General features: G+C 41.3%; 1 protein-coding gene and 1 long non-coding RNA gene across 4 annotated transcripts; one reads left to right on the top strand and one right to left on the bottom strand.

Annotated features, from left to right (window-relative positions):
• On the top strand, window positions 1–27457 carry ZRSR2 (zinc finger CCCH-type, RNA binding motif and serine/arginine rich 2). Of its 3 annotated transcripts, none has more exons than XM_075914233.2 (12): window positions 1–224; window positions 1986–2065; window positions 3872–3947; window positions 4402–4510; window positions 6548–6634; window positions 9168–9206; window positions 10968–11083; window positions 13541–13754; window positions 17975–18030; window positions 18473–18582; window positions 20333–20810; window positions 27076–27457. In XM_075914233.2, exons 1-12 carry the CDS (start codon window positions 178–180, stop codon window positions 27077–27079), a joined length of 1416 nt encoding a protein of 471 aa, XP_075770348.1. In that variant the 5' UTR covers window positions 1–177; the 3' UTR covers window positions 27080–27457. The 3 variants fall into 3 exon arrangements, with proteins under 3 accessions (XP_075770348.1, XP_075770347.1, XP_089631171.1); XM_075914232.2 differs by having other exon boundaries at window positions 3815–3947; XM_089775045.1 differs by lacking the exon at window positions 27076–27457 and having other exon boundaries at window positions 20333–20975.
• Window positions 1559–3815, bottom strand: LOC149525709 (uncharacterized). The gene is made up of 2 exons (XR_016348223.1): window positions 3596–3815; window positions 1559–2289 (listed from the first exon to the last, which is right to left on the bottom strand). It is a non-coding gene; the product is annotated as an uncharacterized LOC149525709 (long non-coding RNA).

Here is a 27457-nt window from a genome sequence, read left to right as displayed (position 1 = left end):
GTAGGGTCCAGGCCCGGCGCTCAAGCAAGGACACGGCGCAGAGGACATCAGCCAGCCGCTCTGCCGCGCATGCGTAGTTCCCATCGCGCCCTTCTTCCTCCCGGCCCAGGGAAGCGGAAGGAAGGTGCCGCTTCATCCTCTTCCTGTTGTATCATGTGACGCGCCTTTGTAGACAACATGGCGGCCCCCGTGCTGCTCCCCGCGGCGGCGCCGGAGAAGCTGGGGTGAGTCCGGCGGCGCTGTCGTGACGGCTCCTCGTTCCGCCCGTGCTGCCGTTATCTGCCACCCTGAGCCCCCCCCCCCCCGCTTCCCGCCGCCGCACACACCTGCCAGCATCTGCGCCGTGCAGCTAGTCCGGTCCCCTCGCTGCCTCGGCTCTCCCGCCTGCCCGCTGTGCTGGGGAGCGGCCCCCTCTTTTCTCCCCCCAGCGGGTGGCAGATGGGCTCCGAGGCGGGGAGGTCTAACAGGAAGCACGGAAACGGGCTTGACAGAGATGGAGAACCTGGTAGACAAGGGTGCTGCTGCTGTTGATGACTAAGAGCGTGACGGTTTGACGACTAGAAGGGGCTAAACGGGTTATTGATTGTTGGAATCCAAATGTCTTGGTCGAGGCATAGTCAAAGGTCTAGACTCTAGAGAAAATAACAAATGTTAATGATAATAAAAAAACGTGTTGGCATATGTTCATCATTGTTTGGCATTCCGGATTTGACCCACAACCTGCCTGTTGACGATCTCTGAGCTAAAGAGTTGTGGAGAGCTTTGAAAGGATAGGAAGCGTGAATCCTGAATGTGAGGAAACTGGGATTAAATGAAGAAATTAAAAAAAGAGGATAATGCATTTAGAATGGATGTTCAGGGGAAGATATTTTGACAGCTTTTTTTTTTTCTAACAGTGTGTGGTGTGGGAGGATGGCTGTAGGAGATAGTCCTTGAGAGTGGGGAGGAGAGTTCTCAGCGGACTGAGCAGAAAGAAAATTGCAGATTTGTAGGTGTATTATGGAGGATGAAGCAGCAACATTTTTGGATGCTGCCTGGATATTTGGAGTAAAAAAGAGCCATCAGAGATGAGTTGTCTCTCCAGCTACAAAACTTCATTACAGGCCTGAATGAGAGGAAGGTTAGAAATAGTATTGATAGTGACAGAAAATTGGAGAAGTAGACAGACTTTCAAAAGGAAATTATGAATTCAGTTTTGGCTGAAATAAATGTAGAGTCTAATTGATTTAGAGTTGTCAGACACAGGCCGAGATGTGGCATTGGCAAGAATTTAGAATTGGAAAGGTAGATCTGAGAATTTTCTGTTGCTTTTATACACCCACACAATATTTAGAGGAGAAAGTGGATAAAGACAGAGTAATATGAGACAACAGGAGAGAGGAGGAAGAGGACCAAGCAAACGGGATGCCAGAGGAATAATCGAGAGATAGAATAACTAGGAGAGGACAGAGTTCAAAACTGTCAGTGCGAAGTCTCATCTCTCCACATATCATAAAGCATCTGTGATCAGCAGTGTAATATCAAAAACAGCAGAGAATTCAAGGAGAATGAGCTGCTGTTTTATTTTATTTTATTTTTTTTAAGCCTAACTATGATTATTACTATTGGCCAGACATAGTTTTGATGACACATTTTCCTGCTTTTAAAAAACCCAACATCTGAAACTTTAATACAGCGGTTCTCAAACTTTTTGGACTCCGGAGCCCTTTACGTGCATAAACATTTATGCAGAGGCCCAGCGGTCCACTGATTGTATGTGTTGTACCTATCGATGTTTCCAGTTTGTCAACCTCGCGGAGCCCTGGGGCTCCGCAGAGCACAATTTGAGAAATACTGCATCGGTGAATATTTGGTGTTATTTAATATCTTTGATTTTATGAATTAGTGTTGCTGAAATTTGAATATGAAATGTTATTTTTAACTATGTAATGAAAAATGTTCTGAAGACTTTTCATAATATAGGTGATATACTTTGCCTTTTTCAGCCATAAAAAATACAGAGCTATTCTGAAGAAAGAGAAACGAAAGAAAAAAAGGCAAGCACTTGCCAGGTTAAGAGATTCAGGTAAACAACTAAGCCTTTATTTTTGATACTTTGTAACAATGTACGCATTACTAATTCTTATTAGGAGAAAGAAAGGAACATTAAAATATGAGCCTACTTTTATGATGGTCCAGAACACACACAATTTTAATGATGCTCCAGAAAAATGGAATTTATAATATAAAATTTTTCTTTAGAAGATAAGTACATGTAGCACAATATTTCCCACATACAATGTCAGATGACTTACCGTATTTTCCGGCGTATAGGGCGACTGGGTGTATAAGACGACCCCCTATCTTTTTAATTAAAAGATAGGGTTTCATCTTATACCCCAGCGCCCCTCCGCCTCCTTTGCTCCCGGTGTCCCTGGTCTGCTGGAGATGGTCCCCAGCAGACCAGAGGCACCGGGAGCAAAGCCGCCAGGAGCGCCTGGGCTGCCCCCCCCCCCCCCCCCCCGCCGGAGCCCCTCCGAGGCTTTGAAAGCCTCGGGGGAAGCCGGCGGGGGGGCATCCCAGGCGCGCATGGGCTGCCCCCCCGCCGGAGCCCCTCCGCGGCTTTGAAAGCCTCGGGGGAAGCCGGCGGCGGGGCATCCCAGGCGCGCATGGGCTGCCCCCCCGCCGGAGCCCCTCCGCGGCTTTGAAAGCCTCGGGGGAAGCCGGCGGCGGGGCATCCCAGGCGCGCATGGGCTGCCCCCCCGCCGGAGCCCCTCCGCGGCTTTGAAAGCCTCGGGGGAAGCCGGCGGCGGGGCATCCCAGGCGCGCATGGGCTGCCCCCCCGCCGGAGCCCCTCCGCGGCTTTGAAAGCCTCGGGGGAAGCCGGCGGGGGGGCATCCCAGGCGCGCATGGGCTGCCCCCCCGCCGTAGCCCCTCCGCGGCTTTGAAAGCCTCGGGGGAAGCCGGCGGCGGGGCATCCCAGGCGCGCATGGGCTGCCCCCCCGCCGGAGCCCCTCCGCGGCTTTGAAAGCCGCGGAGGGGCTCCGGCGGGGGGGCCGCCCATGCGCGCCTGGGATGCCCCGCCGCCGGCTTCCCCCGAGGCTTTCAAAGCCGCGGAGGGGCTCCGGGGGGGGGGGCAGCCCATGCGCGCCTGGGATGCCCCCCCGCCGGCTTCCCCCGAGGCTTTCAAAGCCGCGGAGGGGCTCCGGCGGGGGAGCAGCCCATGCGCGCCTGGGATGCCCCGCCGCCGGCTTCCCCCGAGGCTTTCAAAGCCGCGGAGGGGCTGGGGGGGGGGCAGCCCATGCGCGCCTGGGATGCCCCCCCGCCGGCTTCCCCCGAGGCTTTCAAAGCCGCGGAGGGGCTCCGGCGGGGGGGCAGCCCATGCGCGCCTGGGATGCCCCGCCGCCGGCTTCCCCCGAGGCTTTCAAAGCCGCGGAGGGGCTCCGGGGGGGGGGGGCAGCCCATGCGCGCCTGGGATGCCCCCCCGCCGGCTTCCCCCGAGGCTTTCAAAGCCGCGGAGGGGCTCCGGCGGCGGTGCATCCGGCGTACAAGACGACCCCCGATTTTGGGGGGATGTTTTTTAACATCAGAGGTCGTCTTGTACGCCGGAATATACGGTACAACAATGTATAGTAAATATTTTTGAAGTTTCTTAAAGGTTTTCTAAATAAACCTTAAATTTAAATCTCTAGGATTAAAAAAAAAAAGAGTGCACTAACACATTCATATCTTTGATTAAATGGCATTTTAAATTTTTAATTTAAGGAGAAACTATTTTAAAACTAATGTAGCTCTAATTTGAAGGTTTATATTATAGCATTTATGTTATATACAGTGATTGAAGCCCAGGAGAAAAAATTGTATGTAGAGGGACGTGTTACTTTTTCCTCAGAAGTCACTGAAAAAGATGAACCATTGTCTGAAGAGGAGGAACTGGAAGAAGAGGAAAAACAACTTGAGGCTGAAAGGTAAATAATCTTGTGTTTAAAATAATATCGGCAGCTGAAAACTTGTTTAGTCTTTTATTTAATTAAATATTAAAATCTCTGACAAGTAAATATATAATTTATCCATATTATGCAGTTTAGTCAAATTTTGCTGAAAATTTAACTGGATCCAACAGAGTTTCCTGGCAACAGAATAAAAAATGGAAGTATAACTGTCTAAAACCCTGTTTAATTTTCCCTGATTTTTCCAGACTCAAAATGGCATTTTGATATTAAAAGTACCTGGATAAGCACCTTTTATGGGGAAATTTAATGTTAGGACAATGTCTTTGTAATATGCTGCAGTGTTCAATAATTATAATTGTATTTAATAAGCCTGCAACCACGGTACATGAAATATAAACAAAAGTATGTTAACAACTTAGTGATGGACTCTAAACTTCTCTTACTAAGTAATATCCGATTTTATTGGTAGGCAAAAACTACATGAGGAATGGTTGCTGAGAGAAGAAAAGGCTCAAGAAGACTTCAAGGTCAAGAAGGAAAAAGAAGAGGCCATAAGAAAACTTCAGGAAGAAGAGGAGGTGAAGTATAAACTGAGATCAATGTTTAACTGTAGTATACTACCCATCCTTCAGGAGAATTATTAATGTCTTTCTTTTTAATAGCAAATACACAATACTTGAAGTCCAGTATGTTTATTTACTTCAGTTTTGATCTTAAAAGACACAAACCATTCACTGCTTACCAAAGGATATCTGTACATCTAAAAACTCAGAGGTAGAAAGGTTACAATATATAACATGGCAAGGTGGATAAAAACCCTATATTTTAATTCCAGTTTATTGTTAAAAATTAAAATTTAATTTGAAATGATGACATGAAATATATTAAGGCTTATTTTACTATAATTTATTAAAATAAATTACATAAAATATTTAATATATGTTTGATGCCAAGTTTTCAAGAAGTTCAACCAGCTGAAATGCTGAGCCAACTTTTGACAGCAGTGACTCTTCTGTAGATTACTCCTGGGAGAATTCTGCACCACTGGGCACTGGGATAGGAGGGGTTGTGCATGTATATTCCCTCATCTGGGCTTTGGAGGGGTAGGGGGCAGAGAACCAGGAACTGGTTTGTCATTTTGATGCAGATTTCCCAGGTGTAGCAGATATACAGACAGTATTATCTTCATCTGAGTGTATTCAGTAAATTCAATTAATGGGGATTTTAGTTCACTCAAGCTAAGAAACCAATGAGGAGTTGAAAAAGCAGAAAAGCTTGTTTTCTTCTACCAGTCTTGGAGTGAGAGAATGAGATCGACTAGTTCTAAAATCTTGACTGATTTGGGACCAGAAACAATCAGTTCAGTTGACTCTTTACAAATTATATTTCCTTTGTTTAATTAATCAATTACAGCTTGTACCTTCTTGGTCCAGCATCCTTGGGACCTGTTTGGCCCCTAATGAGGGAATTTGCCGGACATGGGGAAGTCCCTTGCCACAGCCCCTCAGCCTATTGTTTCTTCTTGCTGCTAGCTCATTCTGCCTGCTGGGCTGCCCTGACCCAGGCTGTCACTGCCCCGGCCCTGGCCTCAGCCTTGCTGCCAGATGACATGCAGTCCCAATTGGGCTGTCACAGAACCAGCCCCGCTGCCGCAGCCCATGCCAGGCTGCCTCTGCTGGGTGGCTTGCGGCTCTGCAGCTGCTGGCCCCACCCAGCCAACACCAACCCCATTGGGCTCCCAGCTGCTGATCCTCCTGCGTCGGGGCACTCTCATCTAGGAACATCAGTAATCTTTATGTGCCCCAGATGTTGCCAGACCCGAGAGTCCCAGTTTAGGTATGTGCAACCTGTAGTTATAAATGCAAAGCACGATTTGATTATATTTTTTCTTAGGTATTGAGTGCATTGCAAGTAGTTTCATTTAATGACAAAAATTGTAAAATGCTGTCTTTGTGCATCTTTATTTGAATTGAAACAGAACTTGACACACATTGCAGGTAAAAATTATCTAGAAAATGAGAAATGCGTCAGTTACCATTTTACCATAATAATGTAAACATTAAGAATCTGAATATATGCAAGTTAAACTATGTAATTGCTTAAATGTATATAGATATATATTGTGTATCTTTTTGGTTTGCAAAAAATACTATATTTAGTGGAAAGTCTCTGATTACCATAAGAACTTATTGATTATTTAGTTACAAATAAATAAGGGTTTCTTGTTTGCTGATTTAAACATGATTAAAATTAACTGGAGATGTGAATGGGTAACTGGTGGGGGCTGGAGCAGCTTGCTATAGGCGGGAGCACTTCAGCTAGTTGGAGCAGCTTCTGTCTGCAGCAGGTCCAGACAGGGTGTAGTATTCTGCTGGAGTAGGCCCCCTCCACAGGGGCATGCTCCATGCCCGCTGCCCTTTTAATCCGTTAAGAGGTTAAACATTACGTGTAACTAGTTAGTCAATTAAACAGGATTTTACATCCCTAAAATTGACTATTTAAATGCTTTGATATGTTTATAGCTTTCTCATTCATGTACATTCTGCTATATTTTTGAAAATATTCTTTTAATCGCTTACCAAGAAAATGAAGAGTTTATGTATTTCTTCTCAAAGAGAAAGATAAAAGAAGAATGGGAAGAACAGCAAAGGAAGGAGAGAGAAGAGGAGGAGCAAAAGCAACAGGAGAAGAGAGAAAGAGAGGTGATGGCTGCACTAGGAGGATAAACACTCTGCATATCCTCTTAAAGTACCAGATGTAACAATCTACAATTGTATATAAATGCCAAAAGTTAGCTTGACTTTATCTGCTTATTGGAGTTAAAAATGGGGAGTGGTAAAAATGGATCTTGTGGTTCTAATACAGGGAAATAGACTCCAAATAGTTTATTATAATGAAACCTTCTACTGTGGCTAAGAATTAAACAAAACTAGCTTCAAGTCCTGCACATTTCTACCCAAACTATTGGTTTCATGTATAACCCTTCCCTTATAACTATTTGCATTGGGCCAATCTTAACATATATTGGTGGTGCCAGTTCTCACATTTTCATCCAAAATGTAACATGTTTAAGATAACTCTTAACATAGTATTGTATGTTTTCCCTATAAGACATCTGAGCAGTCTTAGTGTAATCATTTTAAAGAAAAAGGTTCTTACATTGATCTAGAATTATATTGCTGCTGTTCCTTAACAGTGTTCTTACTCAAAAGATGTTACAGATCCCCTTTACCTGACTCATTCATCAGGATGTATCTTTTTCATAACTTTTTTGATGGGGAAGAACATAATATTGAGAAGTATTAAGAGCTGCACAACTAATTTAACCAAAAAGTGATTTGGTAGAGTATCTGCTTAGAATTGAAAGAGATGGTAGTTGTCTATTTGGATTTCGTCTTCCAAAGATCCAAAGTCAGGTTGACCCATTGCTCTCATGGAGAGGGATGATCACAACTTTCTGGAGTTCATCTATCTTGTTTCAACTTCTCCAGAGCAGCAAGAGATGAAAACTGATCTGATCATTCAGAGCTGCTTCACTAGAAATGCCGACGTGATTCAGCCCTCCGCCACATTCAAGTAGCTGCAGCAGGAGAGAGAACAAGTAGTTTTTCCTGCTGCCTTTAATAATGGAAGATAGCATTGAGGCTACTGTACATAATATTTCTTCAGTACAAGCAAAAATGTAACACTGACCAGAATTGTCAGTCTCTTTCTGGAACTACTGAGGAAGTGATATGGGGGAGACAGCCACCAAGATATAGCTATCATCATCTGGATGAAGATAAACTGAAAAGTAAAATGGGGATAAGTGGGAGAAGTTAGTAAACTAGGAAGTTAGTAAATTGGTCCAAATGCAATAAAATAATGGAGACTGACAGGATGGATGGATTTGGTTCAGCAATCAGCACTGTCTTGGCTAAGCAGAATTATGTCCCTCATTCCCTGAGTCAGCAGGAGCTGGGACTACTGCAAAATCAATTCCATCCATTACTCCCTTTCCTTCCACCGAACAGAAAGTTGCTATGGTGCGTGTTTTCTGTGTATGATTCTAGATGTCCAAACCAAGACATAGGTATGAGGAGAACCTCAAACATAGTGGGATAGACTGAAATGGAGAGAAGCAAAAACAATAAAAAGATTGAAATGAGAACTGAAGAAGAGGAGAGTGGTGAAATTAAGGTGTTGTGAATTCTGGAATCCAGTAGATAGTGTAAGAAGAGCACTGCCAATCTGACAGAATAAATGTCATGTTTAAACTAAAGAGAGTGCATATGTGCTGCTTCTGGCCAGTGAAAATTTGTGAATTGTTGGCAAAACTGATTCCATGGTTCTTCATGGCCATCTGATAGTGGCCCATAGACAATTAGCTGGTCTCTACATCTTGTTTTCTCTCTTAAATAGCACTAAAATTAATGTAAATACATTATATGCCCTCCTAAAATTCCTTTTTAATGTAAATGTGCTGTAATTGCACAGAAACTCTGTATAATCAATGCTCAGAGGGGAAGCAATCTACATCATTGTGACAGGGAGGAAAGGTGGCTGCATGTGCTGAGCATTATTAATATGTGGTTCCGTTCATAAAATGGTTTGAGAACACCAGAGCTAAAATTAAAATCCAAAATCAGCCTTTAAACTGAACCTCATGTGTTATACATGTGCACACAAAAAGAAATTTAAATTGTGGAGGGAGATCCCTCATGTAAGCATAGTTACAATTTTGTTGTTAATATTGCTCACTTGGCTGTGTGTATGCAAAGAGACCTACAACTAGACATATTCAAACTTATGTTTCAAATGCATTTTTAATACTAATATATATTAAGAGGCTTCACCTGAATGCCATTGTGTATATCTCTATGTGCGCTTATCAAGCAAAGTGTTAGTGCCACAAATAAGTTTAGGCATGCAAAGTAAGATATAGTTCAGTGACATCTGAATTAGAGCAAGAGAAGGCTATTTGTTTCAAAAGTAATTTTGTGAAGCGGTCTGGCTTTTAGATATTAGAAAATTGTCATCTACATTGAAATCTTCTCAGATGTATCCTTTAACATTATAGGGGGGGCTTGATTTACTGCGAAGCAAAAATCAAATTTTCAGCATTTTTAAAACCTACCACTGGACTTCTTTAGCGTGTATGGTCATTAAACATTGAGTTAGGTTCTTAACTAAAGAAAACAGATGAATTACCACCCTTCAAGGTTTTCACTAGTCCTGTGTTTGCACCATTTATAGGAAGCCGTGCAGAAGATGCTGGATCAAGCTGAAAGTCAGGTATGTTCAGTCTCTTTTCAATAAAGAATTGAAAGATGATAGTTAACTACCATCTGACTTTTACCTTCTGACATGATATTCATCTTTTCTGAGAACCTAATGGCCTTATATTATTTAATATGTAATAGTTTCCATTAGCCACAAACAATGTATTTATTAGCTGCAACCTATAATTTTGTTGCACATTTGTGGCTATTTGGCAGCAGTGTAGCTATATGTGCTTGTGGTTGGTTAGGAGGGCCAGATTTAGAATGACTTTGGGATTTTCCTTTCCTTTTCAATTGCTATGATGGTATGTTTATATTGAATAAAAGAAGTCTGTAGCCGAAAAGAGTACTGAATCTGAAATACCCAAGAGATTCCTTCTTTATCTGGAAATGTACAGATCTCAAATTGGTAAAATTCTGCAGAATGCTGTAAGATTAGATCTCAGTGCCTGAATTCAGTCTTTCCATCTCTGTAAAAGAAAACAATGTATTTTATCTCACCCAGGCAGTAAAGGTTTGTAAAGAGTCTCTCACTGAATAGACTCCTGCACATCTGAAAAGTAAAGTTAATAGTTACCAATTTCAGAGTTGATTGCTGTTAGCCACTTTGGAATATTGTTGGGTTCTCAATTATATTTAGACCAAGCAAGGGAACTAAACTTGCTTGACAAAAGCCTGAATGGAATACTGCTTTGATTGCTCTTCTCCAGAAGTACCAGAGGTGTGCTTTGAGCCCTGTACAATAAAAACAAAGGAAAAATACAATGTATTCGATTTTTAAATATCACAGCTGAAGCCACAAATGACATTTTGATCCCGCCTCCTGCCAAATGGCATTATCACCAGTCGAAGGCTCAGAAATGCCAACTGTAAATACTCATATAAATTTCAGTTATTTAATGTGGAAGCCTGGCTTCGACACTTTTCTAAACTGCTTCTCTTATTAATATGGGTGGTCAAATTCACCTTTTCAGGGGTGCTTTCATCTTTGCTTCCACTCACAGATATTTTCCATTTCTAATCTTGTATTCAATTTTAGGAGTCCCAGGCCAGTGAGTTCAATACAGAACTAGACAGAGGGAATTCTTGCGTTTTAATCCCAGTCATAGCTCTGACACTTTTTTCCTGTGGCCTTAGAGCCAAGTTACTTTAACTTTAGTAATTCATTTTTTTTCTGCCTGCATATAAATTCCTATTTGTTAAGTTACTTCACTGGGCTCTTGTAAGAATAAATTAGTTAATGGACACAGCCCTCAGTTCCTGCCAAAAAAAGTATTCAGCCCAACTCAGGATTGGGGATGCAAAGGTATCTTTAGCCACTGTCAAACACTCCTAGTCCTGGGATTGCTATGCTTGGAGATGAGCCTCTTCCCTGAGGTTATCTCCTCCCCCCCCCCCCCCCCCCCCGTCCCAATGCTGGAATGTGGACTACCCAAAGGCTGAGTACTGTCACTGTTTGTAAAAACTTAATGTATTCTGGACTCTGGCAAATGGGAGATTTCCATTTGTGCCCTTATAAGTTCACTTTTTGTAGAGATGCCTTGAATCTGAGTAGGTATAAAGGAAGAGTTGTCCATCTTTGGATAGATTAAAAGCACTTGGATCACCATACAGAGCAGTGATATTTCATTCAAACTTATCTGGATATCAAAGGAAGTAATATTGAATTATATGAGAGTCAAATGTGACTCCATACCTTCATATTCATTTATTTACTTATTTTATGATTTCCTGTTTGTTAAAGTAATGATATGTTAATGGTGTTTTTAAACAGCTGGAAAACGGCACTACCTGGCATAACCCAGAACCTCCAGAGAACATAGGAACAGAAAAAGATAGAGCTAATTGCCCATTTTATATCAAAACAGGATCCTGCAGATTTGGAGACAGGTAATTGGTCCAATGTTGGGAATATAATATGTTTTAAAAAGGTTAGCTTCTTTGGGATTTCTTACAGGCCTGTCAGATTATCTTGTCACTACTGTTGGTGGGGGTTTCTTGTACACTTACTGGTTTGGAGTCTGTTCTCAGTTATACAGCTGTGAATTCAGAGTAAAAGGAGTGCACAGTCTGAACTGGGCTATCTTCTTTTATTAGAATACCAAATACTAGAATACTAAACTGCTAATAGATAGGTCCCCATTTTGATCTGATTGATTCAGCAGAAGCATTTGCAGTGGCAGATCATTATGCCATTGGAGTATATCCAGTTTCCTGTAATTATTGGTACAACTCTAAAAGATGATATCCAGTCAGATGTCTTAATTTGCATACAATGCACATAAACTACTAGAAAATCAAGTCAGTATATATCTATCTACATGACCGGAAGTGTGTCACGTGATTTCCGATATCTCATTATTTGTACAGTACACATTGTTCATCTATTAATACATTTTCTCAAAAAGTGCTCTGTCAGCTGCTTTAAAGAGATCTGCAAAATACAGGCTACAATAACTTAACCCTGGAGAAGCTTCTTACTATCTTTGGCAATTAATGGCTGGCTTCAGTCCTGAAGGAGAGTTGGTATCACCTTTAAATTTCATCCTAGCTATTTCAATTTTCAAATTAACATTTAACCTATTTTAATCTTTCTAAGCTCTTTGTCTCAGTGGTATCTTGTGGCAGTGAGTTCCGTGGGTTAACTATGTATTGAATAAAAACCAAAAATTAATGTCAGGGGTATAAATGTTTTCTTTTAATTTCACTAATCCATTTCCATATTATGAGGCAAGGTAAACACAACTGCAAGACTTTCTAATCTTTTACTTATCGCCTCTCAAAACTTAATAAGCCATAATGTGATTCCATGATTTGAATCACATGTATTGCCTTTCTTACACACTCCTCTGTTATGAAATACATGAAATTAAGGGTACAGAAGGTCAAGAGGGTGTGCTCTTACTATCTTGCAATAAAAGAGATCAAACTGAAAAATAATACATTTAAATCTGAAGTGAAACTTTTTGTATAATTCAGAAATAACCTGTGAAAATCACTGTCTACATGTTGAAGTTGATCTTAGTAGGATTCTAAGTGAGAGTCTTGTCAAAAAATGAAAACATATTTACAGTAAATGGGACTTGAGTGTGTGTCAGACGCTAACTGTGTGGAGATCGGAAGAAACTGTCTGTGGGCAGCTTATTAGATAGTTATCTGTTACAGAGCTTGTACCTTGTAGTATTTATTCTTTGCCAGTGTCAGATGTGTTACTGCACTAGATTGATTACTGATATGAGCAGGTATAGCAGAACCTGTTTATCTAATTTAATTCACACTGGGTCCAGATTGGATAATCAGAAAGTTGGATAATCCAGAGAATGGGAGAGTGCCATGTTTCAATGTAGTCTAGCAGTCACAGGAGAGATCACCCACTTCTGGCCCTGGAGTGCTGGTTGCTTGGTTAATGCAGAGAAGAGGATAATCATGGGTCAGATAAATAAATTCTGCTGTACATTTGTTCCTATGTCATGAACAAAGCTACTGAGTAGTAACATGGTTTCCCTAATTCTCAATGTTAGTTTCCTCTAATATAAGGTTTGTTCATACATAGTTTTAATAAATGATGTAGTTTTCTACATGAAATGTAAGATACATCCTCCAAAGTGCTTCCAAGAAAAAACTGACACATGTTGGACAGAGCTCACTTAACCTGGGAGAACAGAGATCCTACACCAGAATGAACCCCTTTTCATTCAGAAGCAAGTCACGGAGACTGTTACTTGAGGGTGTCTCAGTGAACTTCAGGCAGTTCTGGTGAACACTCTATTGCAGCATCTGAAGGCCTCTTGTGGCCACCAATATGATGAAGATTAAAATAAACCTGCATGGTGCTGTCACTTGTAAAATCTGGTACTTCCATAGCTGCATAAATTCACAACCTGGGACCTGACTTTCCTTCTCCTTACCAATAGGATGAGGGTAACTACATTTACTTCATTAAGTTATTTTAATTTTGCATAAAATAATAGAGGGGTTCTTACAGAAGTGAGACTTTAAAGGATCTGGAAACACAATTTAGAAATTGACACACATTTCAAAATAGCAGCATTAAATAAACCCCTTTAATTTTTGAAATTGCCAAGTGATGACTTTGTGTGTCTGACCATTGATGGGGTTATATATGGCTGGAGGGTTTAAAGCTATCAGGAAACTTGTCATGAATGACCTGCTTTAGTCCTTGAAATATGCTGATTCAGTCTCATAATTACACTAATGAGGCTCCTTTATAGATTTTTTTTTTTCCCAATGAAGATCTGTTAGTGGGTCTAGAGATAGCAATGTTTGCAGCTTGAGCAGTTGTAGCCTTTGCTGAACATTTTTTTTTCTTTACCATAAATGATTTAGGTGTTCCCGCAAACACAACTACCCAACATCTAGTCAGACGCTTCTGATCAGAGGTATGTTTGTGACATTTGGGATGGAGCAGTGTAGAAGAGATGACTATGATACAGATGCAAGTCTTGAGTACAGTGAAGAGGAAACTTATCAGCAGTTCTTAGATTTCTATGAAGATGTGCTGCCTGAGTTCAAGAATGTGGGGAAGGTTATTCAATTCAAGGTACGCATATGAGCCCAAAGATAATTATCACCTCTCTTGCATACCAGCATGGTTCCTTTGCTGGTCTTGAATAGTGTACTTCTTAGTTGTGCAGTACGGCATAGCTAAGTTTAATGCATATATTTCTGATGGTTCCTGTACACTAAGCTCTGTGCCATCACAGAGGACTGTATTTCTTTAAGACAGCTGGGGAGCCTCAGGCTGAATACAGCCTGGATTTAGCAATCCTGAGGCTCAGAGTCTCAGTCAGGGGCCACGTCAGTAAGGGTTTGGGTTTGTTTTTTGCTTCTCAGATGTCCGTGGGTTCCCAACTAATTTTTCTGTGGGTCAGCAGCTCCCAACCCTAAAAAGTTTCCCCAATCCAGCTTTAAAAGCATCCTCTTTGCATCTGTAATCTCTCCCAAAACTTATTCTGGGACAAATTCACAATATATTTATAAAATTACCTTCTAAACTAATCTGTTTATTTCCCAATTTTACAAAGATTCTGAGCAGTTCAGCCAGAGCTGGAAAACTTTATCAACCACCTACTAACCCAAGGACTAAGCCTTTGAGCCAAAGTAAAGGTAGCTGTGCAGCCATGGTCATGCAACCTGTGCCTTCCCTTTACAAGTTGTGCTTGTGGAATTTTAAAGGAGGAAAATGGTTGTTATATGCTTGATTTGGAACAGTCAACTTTCTGTTTTTCACTTCTAAAATGTAACTGCTACTAGGGCTTGGTGAAGAGCAGAAAAACATTTGTTTGACAGTATGAAAGTAAAATATGTGACTAGCACATGGTGAGTCAGAAATGATAGAATACACACAAAGATATGTTCAGTAACCACCTAGTGTAATTTGTCAAACTGTTAAATACCATTCAGCTATCCTTACTCACTGCATCATGTTTGATAGGGATGTTAATGGGTAAACTGGTCACCTGGTAAGCATCACCCTTAATGGGTGATGCTTACCTGGTCCGGAAGCAGCCGGACTAGAGCAGCCTCTTAATGTTTAACCGGTTTAAACGTTTAACTAGTTAAACAGGACTACATTCCTAATTTATGATACCTTTATTCCCTTTTGTATCTTTACTTCAATTATGATTAAAGCTGTAAGAAAACTGCAGGATGTGACGCTGTTGTGGAAACTGCAGCTTTGACCTCCACCAGCTTTAATAGTTGCCGCATGTTTGAGAGGCATTGTACCTACCTGTGCTCGGTTGCAGTGCCAGTTACTCAAATTTGACCTCCCAACCTTTCATCATGAGCGGGACAGGCACAAAGGCTGATGAGAAGGATGAGGCAAAGGAGCCACGCAGTTGAGATCAGGTTTCCATGGGGATTTGCCTGAGCTCAAGGACGAGTGCTGCCGCCTGCACTTTGTCCTGCTGGTGGTAGCCTTGCACTTTGACCTGATGCAGTTTTGGCTGCACCAGGTGGTGCCTGCCAAGAAGCAGCAGCTCCTTTGTGACCTAGAGGACTTCGCCTTCTGTGGTTTTTTCAGCTGTATCAGAGGATGGTCCTGGGGAGGCCTAAGTGAATGAGACTGGTCTGGAGTTTCAGCCTCCCACAGGTACAGACAGGGCTTGGGGTAATTGAGTACTGGCTTCCCACCGGCCTCAGGGGTTTCTGTGCTGGGGCTAACTCTAGAGCACATGTGCTCAGCACCAAAACTGCAAATTAAATTAACTGTGGTTACAACCTTTGAACAACCCCCCCCCCCAATTTTCTTTTCTTACAGCTTTAATTATGACCTATTCTAGGGATGTAATAGTGCAGTTGATTAACCGATAAGCAAAAGCTTATAGTTTGATGATATAGACTACACGTATTCCCCCTCCCCCAAGTAAATTTTTTTTAGCAAGCTGGCCATCAACCTGACTCAGTCCTGCCTTGTGACAGGTCTGGGACCTACCCCTGCTGTGGTTCTGCATTTAAAGTGTATTAGGAGCTAGGCTGGCAGGCAGTCTGGTTGAGTTCCAGTTCGGCCAGGTCCAGGAGCACAGCTCCCCTCACCCCAAGACGGGCTGCTGCCACCCTGTGCTGCTGCCTCTGTTTGAGACAAGCCAGTCTGCAAGGGAAGCTGGTTTTTAGAGGCAGGGGGCTCCTCAGGAGTGGGGCCGGAGTGCATTGGCTGCCTCCGGGTACTAAAGAGTAGTTGACTAACCAACAAGAATTCGTGAGGTTACTCGACGAGCCAATTAACAAATATTTAACATATCTAATCTGTTTCAAGAAAGAGAAATATCTTTTTCATGAGCAGTCTTGTTTTCCATTTTTTTTCTCCCTTACACAGTCCAACAAAAGGAAAGAGGGTTATCTACTACTTTTTTTTACCCCCAGATATTTTTCTCCTATTGTACAATATATTTGCCCACTGTAGGGAATTGTATTACAAGACAACATTTCCACCTGAACAGTGTGAATTGCATTGTTGATAATGAAACTTGGAGAATCAGAAAGAAAGGCAATACATTGGCTTCTCCCACAGAAGTGCATATGGGAGTTAGCTGATGATCTGGCCATAGTTGGAAGATTCAAAACTCAGGCTAGAATGACAGCAGTTGAGGATATTGATGCCCTATCAAGGAAAATATTAGTTGAAATGAATGGCTAAAAGACAAGGGATTCTGATACTAAAGGATTTCAGGGTAAAAAATCACTATGGTGTAAGTGAAGATGCACATCAATAGAGATGGGACCAAAATGTATCCTCCCTGCAAGATGTTTCAGTAGCAGGTTTTAACACATACCTGTTCTGTTTTAAAGTACTGTTCTACAGAAGTGATGCTCTTTGGTTTTCACACCTTACATCAAGCCCTTACACAGAACCCTGTAGGAGTGATCTGATTCATTCTCAAATGTCATGCCTGGCATGATTATTGTAGGACAAAACTAGGACAACAAAGTCCTACTAGTCCTGGTATAGACAGAGCTTCTAAGGCCAGTCACAACTGCTGTAGGGCCATTCTGTATCTAATCACTTGAGTTATTTTACACAGTGTTGACTATGTCACTACTTACTAATAATAAGCTAATATTCTCTTTTAAGTATTTTACTTGTATCCGTCTGAAAATTCCTGTACTAAGCATTTTTCAACCTGTTGGGTAACTTCTGTCTGACAAGCAAGTTAAATCTGATATAACATACCTTTTATGAAAAATATCACAAAGACTAGACAATTTATTTGTGCAACAAAACCATGCCTGCAAGAGTTTTTAAATCATTTTCTGTGGAATGAAGCCAGCTTTATGGTACAATACAGGAAAGAAAATAACTACAGGGGCTAAATTTTTAACAGCTTTTTGCCAAATAGCCACCTTACTCTTGTTTTAAGCTGAGCTTTGCTTCATTCCATGTCAAAATTAGTTGGTTTTATGTGAATTTAAGAATTAGTGCTTAGTACCCACTTTGGAGCTGTAGTATCTTAACATTTTAAAAGCATGGTGATCTTTTTTTTTTTTTAATACACTTCTGGTGAGTTAGTTGTTGTTGCTCCTACAACCTTCCAAAATATCAAACTTTTTTGTGCTAATATTACTTATCTGATTTAAATTTGTTGTGGATATTTTTTTTCACTTCTACCATTTTTCTCCATCTCCGTATTCATTCTCCCCATTGACTAGTCATTTTTTCCTTTCCTATAAATGATCTTAATGTCTAATCATGAGCATTAGCAGATCCAGCAGTAACTTAGCTTATATTACTAGTATTAAATTCTATTAAAAGTCCAGCTGCTGTTTGTTGACTGTCTTCCTAGGATTGGGGAAATCTTATAGTTTAGATGGACAGAACACCATCTAATCAGGAAGATTGCTGTGCCATCAATATTGCCTACCCACAGCCTCATGGAAAATAAAACACAACTTGATTAACAGAATGAGGTTTTAGTTTGCAGAGGTGTGTGTGTGTGTGTGTGTGTGTGTGTGTGTTCAACTAAAAGCTGTCAGCGATAGGGGGAAATGGAAACATCAAGAATTTAACATCAAAGCAACTCATTTTAAATGTTAATCAAACACACCAGGAATACTTAATTTCCCTATTTAATCAGAACTAAATATTCAGTTTTATTAAATCTATATGTGAAAACAAGCCAGAAGAATCGATAAATTAAATACTTTTACTTTGTCACCCAGTGTGTGAGTGAAATCGGAGTGAGTATTGTTCCATCATGAATGAGCTGCTGCGGATCTCTCAATTTTTCAGAAGTATTAATAAAATATTTAATTTCTTTTTAGGTCAGCTGCAACTATGAGCCTCACCTGCGGGGAAATGTGTACGTTCAATACCAGTTGTAAGTGCTTTCCAGTTAACTGTTATGATGTCTGACAATTAAATAGTCTAGGTCATAGGCAGTACCCCAGAAATAAAATGTTACTTTTCCTGTTAGGTTCTAAAAGGTTTAATTCCTTATTTCCATTTTACTTAAATTTGAATGTCATTTAAACTCTATTTTATCTAAATGACCAGGGCTCGACAAATCGCTGTTTCTACTCGCTCAGGGCGAGTAGATTTCAGCCAGTCGCCCCATTCACTGGCGGCACGTGCATGTGCAATGCAGGTCTTGTACATGTGCTGTGCAGTGCGGGGCTGGTGAGTAGAATTCACCGCCGTTTGTCAAGCCCTGTAAATGACTAATGCCCACACTGCAGTAACAGTCCACACGTGATAGAGAACAGAATTTAAAGGTTTATATAACATCACAATTATGCTACATGCTGCCCTTATCTTTAAAGGGAGCGAGACTGTCAAGAAGCCCTTGCTCTGTTCAATGGACGATGGTATGCAGGACGACAGCTTCAGTGTGAATTTTGCCCAGTGACAAGATGGAAAACTGCTATATGTGGTATGCCAAGGACTTATCTTTATAGATGGGGAAAGTGTCTTATTACCAAAATGCTTGTTCTAGAACTGAAAGATTAAGAAGTGGTGTCTTATAGGCTTTCAAATCAGAAAGAGATCCACATAAAATTACAGTAGAGGAACTTTCTGGGGTGAATATACAAAAGCTTTGGGCAGGAAGTGAATATGGTATCCAACTGCAGGGAGTGATTTAGGAAACTGGCTGTAGTTAGGATGCAGTGTCACCCTGAATCTTTAGGAAGAATGCTTTGGGATTATAGATTGTAAAATAAGCAGGACGTCTGTTATCTCATTCAAAACTAGCTACCTAGTTAGGTTCTGAAATGTTAAAACAGAGCTTCTTCATAATGACACTCTTAGGGGAATTCTGCACATGCACAGAATTTATGTCCTCTGCAAGATTTGCTTCCCTGCAGAAAAATTGCTTTCTGATGAAGCAAACAAAGCCACAAGAGACACACCAGCTTTCTCCCCTCAGCTAGAGGAAGATCTACAAACTCCCTCCCCCCATCTCCACTACCTGCATCAATCATTCCTCAATTGCAGGGGGAGGGATTCTGTATAGGGACTTGCTCCCCCATTACCCTTTAGATCCAGACCCTTCTGCTGACACACATACCCTGTGATGAGCCCCACTCCCTCTGCACCATCCTGATGAGTCTGTAGTACTAGGATCTCCACCCCACTAAGCTCCAGTCAGCTGTATCTGGATTCCCACCAAGTCCTACCACCCCCCACTGAGCCCCACATACCCAGAGCCCCTTGTGAGCTCTGTGCCCTTCCTCAGATTCCTTCCCCCCACTGATCCCTAACTACCTTCACCTTGGACCTGTGCAGAGTTCAATTACCATTGCACCCAGATCCTCCAGTGAGCTGCCTGCACCCACATTTCCCCACACTAATCCCTGCCAACCTGAATTCTGCCCTGCTGAGCCTGCCTGCCCACCCAATGGAGGAGCCAGGGTCCTGGAGTATATCTAGGGCAGTCCCAGTCCTTGTGCTGTGTCAGGGTTGGATGCAGCCTCACCATAGAGTCTGTGCTCATGTGGGGAAGAGGGACCCTGTTCATTGATCTCCCACCTCTGTGCAGCTAGTGGTCTCTGTCTTATCTCCTACTGTCATGCTGGCGATTTTGCAGAATTTTAAAATATTGAGTGCAGAATTTCCTCGAGTAATTATGATCAGTGTTGATTTATATTTAGCGGATTCTTCCTCAGTCTTGTTACAATACTAAATGTATTGGTCTTTAAACAAAAAATTCTTACCTCTAGGACAGCACTTAAAAGGCCAGTCCATGTACATTAACATTTTAGATAGAGGCATGAGTAAACCAGCCATTAGACAGAACTAACACACCCATTCAACCCAATTTATATAAGGATACTTACTTTTTAGTTTAGTGAAGTGTAAAAATTAAGTTATAAAATTACTAAAATCACTTCAGCATAAGACATACTAGAATGTTTGAATGCTTAAAACTACTATTAGAATGTGTGGGTCTCATGACTAAGATTATAAAATGTAATCTTGGAAAGAACTGAAGGGTTTTTTTTCTCTTTGTAAATGAGATAGACATGGTAGGAATATCTACAGTGGAAAAACAAAAGATTTAAGTACAAAAGTCTTTTAAAATGCATATTTAATGACTGACTCATTACAGTAAAATAGGATTTAGTTGCCTTTAAAGAATATTAAAGTAACCTTTAATACATTTAAAAAAAAATCTGTTGCAGGTTTATTTGAAAGGCAGAAATGCCCAAGAGGGAAACACTGCAACTTTCTTCACGTATTCAGAAATCCACACAATGAGTTCTGGGAGGCTAATAGAGATATACATATTTCTCCTGAACGGACCAGTCAATCAGCTAAAAACTCTGAAAGGAGAAACAGATCAGGCCATCATGAGGACTATTACAGCAAGTCAAGAAGACGGACCAGTCCTAGCTCAGACCATTCTTACAAAAGAAATGGAGAATCAGATAGGAAAAAAAGTAGCCACAAGAGCAAGAAAAGACGGCAGTCTGGCAGGTCGAGAAGTCGGGAACGAAGGCGGTCACATAGTAGAGGGAAGAAGAGGAGAGGTCGTAGTCGCAGCAGAAGCCATAGTTGCACACGTGGTCATAGTCGAAGCCGAAGCTCCTCTCGGTCCAGGAGTCGGGGCAAAAAGAGGTCAGACAGCAGGGGCAGAAGCAATGACCTCCCGCCAAAAAAGTGAGAATGCTTTGAGGAGTTGCCACTTGAGCAACTATAGTGTTACTAACATACCATGTGTGTCAAAGATGGCTATGTATAAAGAATGTTGTACTATATTAGGGCATATCTTGTATTAAAATTGAGTATCTTAATAATAAAAGACCTTGGACTATGACCAAGAAAGATGGTATAAATTTAATTATTTAAACTTACCACAGACCAGGATTATGGAAATTCAATATTTTGTGTAAATCCTTCCTGGAGGACTAGATCACTGAATTTATCCCAAGATCAAGTGGAGAACAGGGATCAAAATGCTCCCTGTGCTGTTCCTTTAACTTACTATTTACTAAGCAATCATGGGGTGACATTTAAGATTTTGAAAGCCACTTTGCCTCTTCTGCTAGTGAGGGGTGAGCAATAAAAAAAACCCACCCCAACAGCCTGCCAGCATTAGTCTCTGACTGGCCACTGTATTTACTTGTGCCTCCCCAGGTGTCAGGCAACGACAGCTCTCATTGACTACAGATTGCTGTTCATGGCAGCATGGATCAGAACGCTGCTTCCCACAGCTCTCATTAGCCACAAACAGTGATCTACAGCCAACGAGAGCTGCCATGTCCAGATATCAGCAGAAGTGCAGGTAAATAGAGACAGGCCTGCCAGGAACTAACCCTGCGGACCGAAGCAGGTCCGCAGGCCAGAATTTGCCCACTTCTGTACTAGTGCCACTGAGGAAATTCTGCATATAGGCACAGCATAGGAATGGTCCTGATGAATGAAGGAGAGGAACAAAAATACCAAGAGGGAGTGCACAGGGGTTTCAATGGTAGGCCACACCAACTGATATTTAATACTGTGCTCCTTAAGCTAGTTAAGAGTTTATGCTTGTATTCCTAGAGCAGCAACAGGAAATACTTTGAATAGACCCAAAAAAAGTCTGCTTGCTTTAGATAATAGTGTTAGCAGAAATGTTCTTATTCCTCCTCCTGCCTTTTTAAATGAGGAAAGACATGGTTCAGCAACTAAACTGGGCATAAATCAAGGCAGTAATGTTAAGGCATGGTAATTTAAAATGGGGAGCAATGGCTAACGTGAACTTAGGGTTAAAGATCACTGCAGGGATACTATAAACTTAAATACAGGAGTGTTAAGAAACAGAGTGGCTGAAGAAACTAATAAAGTACATGTAGGGGAGTAATAAGTGTACTGCTGTCAGGACTTCCTTATTCCAGTTCTTTATATACTTTCCTAGGTGGAGCATGCTGCCACTAATGAACTTGGATGAATTGTTTTGGTCAAAGTGGTAATAAAAATATTTAGAAACCACAGTTAAGCCTGATAACACCCCACAGCTATCAGTGTTTAAAAACTTCATTTGCATTCCAACTGGATGTTTGAAACCAGTATTATCTTGGGACAGAGATGCAGAATTTAAAAGATTTTCAAAGGGCATGTAGGCACTTAATTCCTACTGACTTTTTTTTCAAGCAGAACTGGGAATGTAGCTATTCTTGAAAATACAACCCATAATGCAGATGCTTGTTTATAGCTACACTGTTAAATAGAAAAGGAAGTATTTATTCTAGCCTTGACTTGAGGGCACAGCTTCCTCTAAAGCTTTATCCATGCATCAGTGTGTTAATATCAATAGTGCATTCAGCAGCTATTTTTTTCTCCACATTTAAGCTGTTTAGATATGCATTTAGCATCAAAAGCTAGGTTGCCACAACTTTGTGTCAGCATTTGTTTTTCAATTGCTTTTCTTCCTCCTGCATAACATCTAGTGATCAAGTGCATGGGGAATAAGTCATAGGTATGGCTTTTTGCAATTACACTATAGCTTAATGAGCAATCTGTTTTGTTTAAAATCCCCCACAATTTTCTCTTTTAAATGTAAGCTTAAATTTTGCAGGAGAAATAGCAGAAGGGCTTACAAAGGGACTAAACTCATTAGATGAATTTTTCATGGTGTAGTTCTACTGCCCTAATAGCTCCTAATACATGGTGTCCTAAAGAAATGAGAATAGCACTGAGGAGTCCATGTTCTAGATACTGTACAGGTAGCTCCTTGCTCCATGGACCTTTCAGTCTCTTCCCCCCAAAAAGGGCATTTCAAGTAGTCTTTAGTAAGTGTAGGCTATTGACAAGATTCCCACCCCAAAGCAAGATTTAATCCTGGTAGAGTGTACTTTAAACAGGGTTTCTGTACATGCTCTGTAAAAATGCAGCAGCAGCAACTAATTTCATAGCACTCTACTTCAGAGAAAAGCTAGTGACCCAGGTACAAGGCACAGGAAAATCAGGCTCTTCAGCTCTTCTGGCCTGCTTAGTTCGCCAGTTCATAGCAGTAGAGCATGTTTAAAACATCTGAAAACACTTTTAGCTCTAACTTTTGCCCTCCATGCTTGAAGGGAAGAGTAATTTTCTCAGGACAGATTAAGCATGCTCTGCATTACTATATTTACTGTACAGTATTAAAACCTACACAACTGTTGGTGACATCTGTAATGCTATTTGTCATTGACTGTACTTTGCCTCAAATAATGAAAACTAGAGTTATACTGTATGTCATCCAAATTGTTCTCAGGCCCACATCAATAGCTCTCAGAAGCAGAGTAGTTCCATGTTAGTTTGTAACCAGTAATGCTTTCAAGCATGGGTACATCAGCTTGAGGATTGTGAGCACATGTAGCTTTCTTTGCAGAGGTTGAGAGATCAAGAGGAGGACTGCTTTCAGTTTCTTTCAAGAGTGTTTACCACACATTATGATGCCTCACCCGGTTCCTTAAATATACAGTGCTATTGCAACCACTACTCGACTATAGCATCCAGTTCTGTCATCCACTATTTCAAGGTTGTACCCATGACAGCTCATACCACCATTTCATGTTGTCAGTCTGTAACTGGAAAAACTTAAAAAATGAATAGTCTTGCAGACTAACTCAGCTACTCCTCTGAAGCTTTTAACTGAAGAGGGTTCAAGTCAGATAATTAAAGGACAGGAAAACATGCCTTGTAGTGACAGATTCAAAGAGCTCAATCTATTTAACTCAGGAGATTAAAGGGTGATTTGATAAGTCTGAGTACCTATGTGAGGAACAAAAGCAAGATAGGATGGTTCTCAAGGCTAGCATACAAAGATAAGATTCAACAGCTGGAAGTTGAAGCTAGACAATCTGACTAGACATAGATGCAGTTCTTAACAAGGAGTATAACTGACCACTGAAAGTTAGTACAGCTGTAGTCAATCACTAGACTTTAATCAAATTTGGTTTTTCTGACATGCTCTAGTTCAAACATGAATTAATGCTGAAAAGTGGTATGCACTGTGTTATACAGGTCAGGCTATATGATGAGAGCCAGAGAGATCACTATCTATGAATTTTTCAAAAAAAGCCTTACTGGGGCAGGTTATGAGCAAGATGCAGGGATCTACTTTAGCATGCTACAAAAAACAGCATCCCTTCCTGTAAGCTATGGAATTGGCATGCCACCATTGTTCCAGCTTCACAAGATATAAATGGCGGGCAGGGGAAGAAGTGGAGATCACACAGAGATAGTGGAGAGACACAAATAGCTAAAGCAACAGTTTTTTTGGGGGGGGAAAAGGGTAGCTTTGAGATGAAAGGGTGTATGTTCAAATTATCATAGAATCATAGGGCTGGAAGAGACCTCAGGAGGTCATTGACCAAAGCAGGATCTACCCTAACAAAATCATCACAATCAGGGCTTTGTCAAGCTGGGACTTAACCTCTAGGGATAGAGATTCCACCCCCTCTCTAGGTAACCCATTCCACTGCTTCATCACCCTCCTACTGAAATAGCTTTTCTTAATATCCAACCCAGTCCTCCCCCACTGTAACTTGAAACCATTACTCCCTTGTTCTGCCATCTGTCACTACTGTGAACAGCCTCTCCATCCTCTTTGCAACCTCTCTTCAGGAAGTTGAAGGCTATCATCAAATCCCCTCCCCCCTTCTCTTCTGCAGATTAAATAAGCCCAAATCCCTCAGTCTCACCTCATAGGTCACATGCTCCAGCCCCCTAATCATTTTGGTTGCCCTTCACTGGACCCTCTCCAATGCATCCACCACCTTCCTATAGTGGGGGCCCTAGAACTGGATGACTACTCCAGACATGGCATCATCAATGCCAAATAAAGGGGAATAACTGCTCTAGAGCTGTTGGCAATGCTCCTCCTAATGTACTCTAATATGCCATCAGCTTTCTTAGCTACAAGGGCACATGGTTGACTCATATCCAGTTTCTCATCCACTGTAATCTCGAGGGCTATGTCTACACTGGCAGGTTATTGCACAAGAACATCTTGTGCAACAACTCTTGTGCAGGAACACGTCCACATTGCCACGTGCAAGATGTGCTTTTGCGCAAGAGCATCCATGGCAGTGTGGATGCTTTCTTGCACAAGAAAGCAATGATGGCCATTTTAGCCATAGGACTTTCTTGTGCAAGAAACCCATGGCGTACATCCACACTGCCCTCTTGCACAAGAGCTCCTGTGTAAGAGAGCTTACACCTGTTAGAAAAGAGCATAGCTCTTACGCATGAAGCCCTCTCTCACCACACCGTACTGTAAATCATCTTGCACAAGAGCAGGTGGGCATTGTGAACACTCTGCGGAAGAACGGCCGTTCTTGCGCAATAACCTGCCAGTGTAGACATAGCCCAGGTTCTTTTCTGCTCAACTGCTACTTAGCCAGTTGGTCCCCAGCCTGTAACAATGCTTGAGATTCTTCTGTCCCAAATGCAAGATTCTACACTTGTCCTTGTTGAACCTCATCAGATTACTTTTCACCCAATCCTCCCAATTTGTTTAGGTCACTCTGGACCCTATCCCTACCCTCTAACGTATCTCTCTCTCCCCCAGCTTGGTGTCATCTGCAAATTTGCTGAGGGTGTAATTCATTCCCTCATCCAGGTCATTAATAAAAGATGAACAAAACCAGCCCTAGAACCGATCCTTGGGGCACTCCACTTGAAACCGAATGCCAGTCAGACATCGAGCCATTGAAAGCTATCCATTGGGTCCCACCATCGAGCCAGTTTTCTGTTCACCTTACAGTCCATTTATCCAATCCATACTTCCTTAACTTGCTGGCAATAATATTGTAGGAGATTGTATTTAAAGTTTTGTTAAGGTATATCACATCCACTGACTTCTCCATGTCCACAGAGCCAGTTCTCTCATCATGGAAGCTAATCATATTGGTCGGGCATGACTTGCCCTTGGTGAATCCATGTTGACTATTCCTGATCACTTTCCCCTCTTTCAAGTGCTTCAAAATGGATTCTTTGAGGATCCCCTCCATGATTTTTCTGGGGACTGAAGTGAGGCTAGCTGGTCTATAGTTCCCTGGATTGTCCTTCCCGTTTTTAAGGATGGGCTTTCCACTTGTCTTTTTCCAATCATCCAGGACCTCTCCCAATTTCCATGAGTTTTCAAAGATAATGGCCAAAGGCTTTGCAATGACATTTACCAACTCCGTCACTACCCTTGGATGCATTAAATCCAGACTCATGGATTTGTGTACATCTAGTTTTTCCAAATAGCTCTTAACCTGTTCTTTCTCCACTGAGGGCTGCCCACTTTTCCCCTATTGCACTGCCTAGTTTAGTAGTCTGGGAGCTGACAGGCAAAAAAAAAGCATTGAGTACTTCAGCTTTTCCCACATCATCTACTTAGTCACAGCTATAGGACAGAACTAGTCCAAGATACCCTGGTCACAGCAATCTCAAACCAGCATTTCTACAAGGATGTATCACTTCACTGAAATAAGAATATAAACGAGAACATCCTCTTGCTTTTTAAGGCTAGTAGTATCAAGCAGCAGATCAGACTTTTACAGTCCTGGTACTAAAGGAGATCAAAAGGTGGACTCCAAACTGCCAGAAAAAACTAGATTTCCTCCTTGACTGCTGGCCAGAGTTAAATTTTGCAGCACGGCAAAGTTAGCAGAAATTTTGCTTATAAATTAGATAAGTGAAGTTAACTTGGGTATAAATCAACCTCTTCAATGCTGTTTCTTGGTCTATTCTCAACACTTGGAAAAATATTCTGCAAGGCGTTCGGCTTGAAATTATTTAAGAGTCCAATGCTTGGTATTCCAAGGACAGCATAGACTGCATTGCAATAGCTGGAATACAAAGTGATGATTAAGTAGATAAACTTACTCTTGTATGTACGCTTGCTTTTATCTTATCCTTGTTAGTATCCTCTCTTTAAGGATTTCTAATGATTTTCCATATTTTTTTTCTCTAGGTAAAGTCAAGTGGAATTCAGGCAAGCATCTTAGTGCTGCCTTTTTGGAAAATGAGAAGTGGCTTCTCCCAGTTACAGAAAAACTTCATCTGAAATTAGGACTGCCTATGGTGTACTAAATTGCCCTTTATTCTAGTCAAGAAACGGAATGTTAAGTTTTATTATTCAAAATACCTTCAGTTAATGTGTTTTTTACTTTAAAATTAAATAGCACTATAACCTAAACTAAATATCCATTTAGATGAAGTTTCTTTACAGTACAGTGTTGTGGCTTAAGCTTTCAATTACCTGCTTATTGTTTTCTGTAGAAATTGTAATAATTGTAAATAAATGGAGTTCAAGTAAACTTTAAACATTTTTAATAAAGTTTGATGCAACTCAA

This window comes from Pelodiscus sinensis, chromosome 1, assembly GCF_052426305.1.
Source record: "Pelodiscus sinensis isolate ZL-2025 chromosome 1, ASM5242630v1, whole genome shotgun sequence".
In the NCBI taxonomy this organism is placed as follows: Eukaryota; Metazoa; Chordata; order Testudines; family Trionychidae; genus Pelodiscus; species Pelodiscus sinensis.
This window is presented reverse-complemented; position numbering and strand designations above follow the sequence as displayed.